At 37.6% G+C, this 2,500-nt stretch overlaps 1 protein-coding gene across 1 annotated transcript in view; it reads left to right on the forward strand.

Annotated features, from left to right (window-relative positions):
* Nucleotides 1–2,500, forward strand: part of LOC138865192 (uncharacterized) — a 5,707-nt gene that overhangs the window by 2,221 nt on the left and 986 nt on the right. Inside the window, exons 3-6 of the mRNA XM_070134585.1 lie at nucleotides 375–464; nucleotides 589–710; nucleotides 890–1,036; nucleotides 1,511–2,500. The exon at nucleotides 1,511–2,500 is cut by the window's right edge and continues 986 nt beyond it. Of these exons, the coding sequence (XP_069990686.1) occupies nucleotides 375–464; nucleotides 589–710; nucleotides 890–911 (234 nt within the window). The 3' untranslated portion in view covers nucleotides 912–1,036; nucleotides 1,511–2,500. The remainder of the gene's footprint in view (nucleotides 1–374; nucleotides 465–588; nucleotides 711–889; nucleotides 1,037–1,510) is intronic.

Here is a 2,500-nt window from a genome sequence, read left to right on the forward strand (position 1 = left end):
GAGAAAGTCAAGTAACATAGGCACTGGGAAAAAGAAGTAACCTATAGGCACCAGGGAACATAGGTATCTCATAGGCACCGGAAAGCACAAGTACTTTACTGGATCAAAAAAGTAACTCAGGCAATAGGGTATATAATAGGTACCGGGGAACACCAATTTGCACCCGCTCAAGAGAAGCTAGGGGCAGGCCTAGGATGATAAGATATTTCTGTGATGTTATCACTTCTTGCACTTTTACCGAAATCGTTAAAAACTATAATTTAAATTTATCATCACCATCACAATTAGCCGCAGCATTGTTATTTGAGATCCACATTGAGTAATATAATGAAATGAAATGTGAACTCCCAAACGCATTTTCTTCCAAAACAAAGGCCATGGCGACGCTGCGTCAAGTATTGGGGGAGGAGGAACTTGAGGCTCTCAGGGACAAAATGACCCAATACCTGCCTTATTCTGCGGGGGTAAGCCATCTTACAGCTTCCAAGGCCTTGTATTGTTAAAAATATGTTCCTAATGCTTGTATTCAGGTTAAAGGCCAATTGACAGATGATGGCATTGACTTGAACGATCTCCTATTTCCATCAGGTCCACGGCTTGATCGAAGTGATACTCAAGTGCCAATTGCAAGAGATACTTGATGCTAAAGTGTATATTCCCGATGCCTTTCAGCTTTCGTCTCTTGCTCTGGTGACACCATCTTGTTCTAAGTATGGATACCTCGTGCATGGATATATATATATATATATATATATATATATATATATATATATATATATATATATATACATATATATGCATATGCAGATAATGATGGTAAAAGCGAATGCAACAGAGGCAACTGAATACCATTTCTAAAAGCACGACTTTTATTACCTATTTCCACCAGCAGCCAAACTTTCAGAGTGTAACGATTTTCTGGAACACGGAGGAGGAAAACGATGAGGATGTTGTAAGGATGCTGAAGACATTGTCTCACTGGGACTGGGCTGCTCCCATTTACTTCAAATGTAGTCCCAATGCTGTTTATGATAAGGTCAGTAGTTCCACAAGACTGGGTGCAGGTTATATATATACATATATATATATATATATATATATATATATATATATATATATATATATATATATATATATATATATATATATATATGTATGTAGAAATGGTTGTATACAGAAAATTTCAAATGGCTCTTAGTTTCTATGTTTGCTTTGTAAATTTTGATAGAAAGGCTTCATTAAAAGTTAAACCAATGTGATAGATGACTGACATTGTGATACTAATTTTCCGTTGCAACAATGCATGACGGATGGAATGCTTACAAGTGCACAGATGTGTTGTCACAAGATAATTGATGGACCTTTTTTCCTTGGACAGTCCAGATGTTCTTCGTTTCAAGTGTTTTAATTGTGAATATTAGCCATTAAGCAGGTAAATATTCATCATTGATGAAAACCATATTTGCTGAACCTGAGAGAGGGTATAAAAATGTTCACATTAAATCAACAGGATTCCTGAAGGATTTTCGATCGAGTCTCCAACCTGAAGACATATCGACCATCGTCTCAGAGTGGTCATACAAATGGAGTGAGGCCCAAGCTGGCCTGGAGTCCCTCGTGACCAAGCTGCCGTCCGTGGCCATCCGCAGGAACCAGGCAAAAAATGATTCGGCCCCAGTCCACTCAACAGGATACACTCTTGTCGCCTATACTTAAATCTTACAGGAACGCTCACCAACATCTTCACAATTCCGGATTGCCGTTGCCATGGCTTGGGCAGGGCGGTGGCGCTCGCCATGGCCCAAAAGCTGCTCCAGAAAAAGCTGCCGGTGCGCTCGGTCGGAGACAGCTCCAACAGCATCGCTATCAGCTACCACCAAACACTGGGTTTCAAGAAGCAGTGTGATGTGAGTGTTTCTTATATTGCCTGTTGGAAAAACTATAGAGGATCATAGGACTGTATTACTGTTCAGTAAGTAATACTTTAGATATGTAATGACAACTAACAGTAACCAGAGAATGTGAAGTCAAAACAATGGAAACTAAAAATGAGGAAAATAAGTGCATCTACATTTTCAAGGATATGTTTTGTTGAGCATTGTTGTGACCCGATCTAAGTCGAGCAAACGCAAGCAACAAGAAGTAAACGAAAAATTATTCATAATTGAATCTGTTCTATTTCTTAGATCCACAATACAAAATAATTACTATTTATTATTTGGAACACGAAGACAAGTAGAAAGTATTCTGATGGCTGTTTATTGTCTGAAACACCTCATTATCTCAGAGAACAGAGTGAAATTTTCGTTTGAGTTTATATTCATTATACTGAGTAAATTATGCAAATGGTTATGTATCTATGGCTGATATCTCATTTTCTCAGTATATCTAATTTTTAAAATTAGCTATAAAAGTGAGTGAAGAATAAAGTTTGAAAATTATAGAACTTAATTATATACGTAACAAGACGGAGTGGTGCCATCTGTCTGAAAGTATTTTG

The sequence above is a fragment of the Penaeus vannamei genome, chromosome 20, assembly GCF_042767895.1.
Source record: "Penaeus vannamei isolate JL-2024 chromosome 20, ASM4276789v1, whole genome shotgun sequence".
Classification (NCBI taxonomy): Eukaryota; Metazoa; Arthropoda; class Malacostraca; order Decapoda; family Penaeidae; genus Penaeus; species Penaeus vannamei.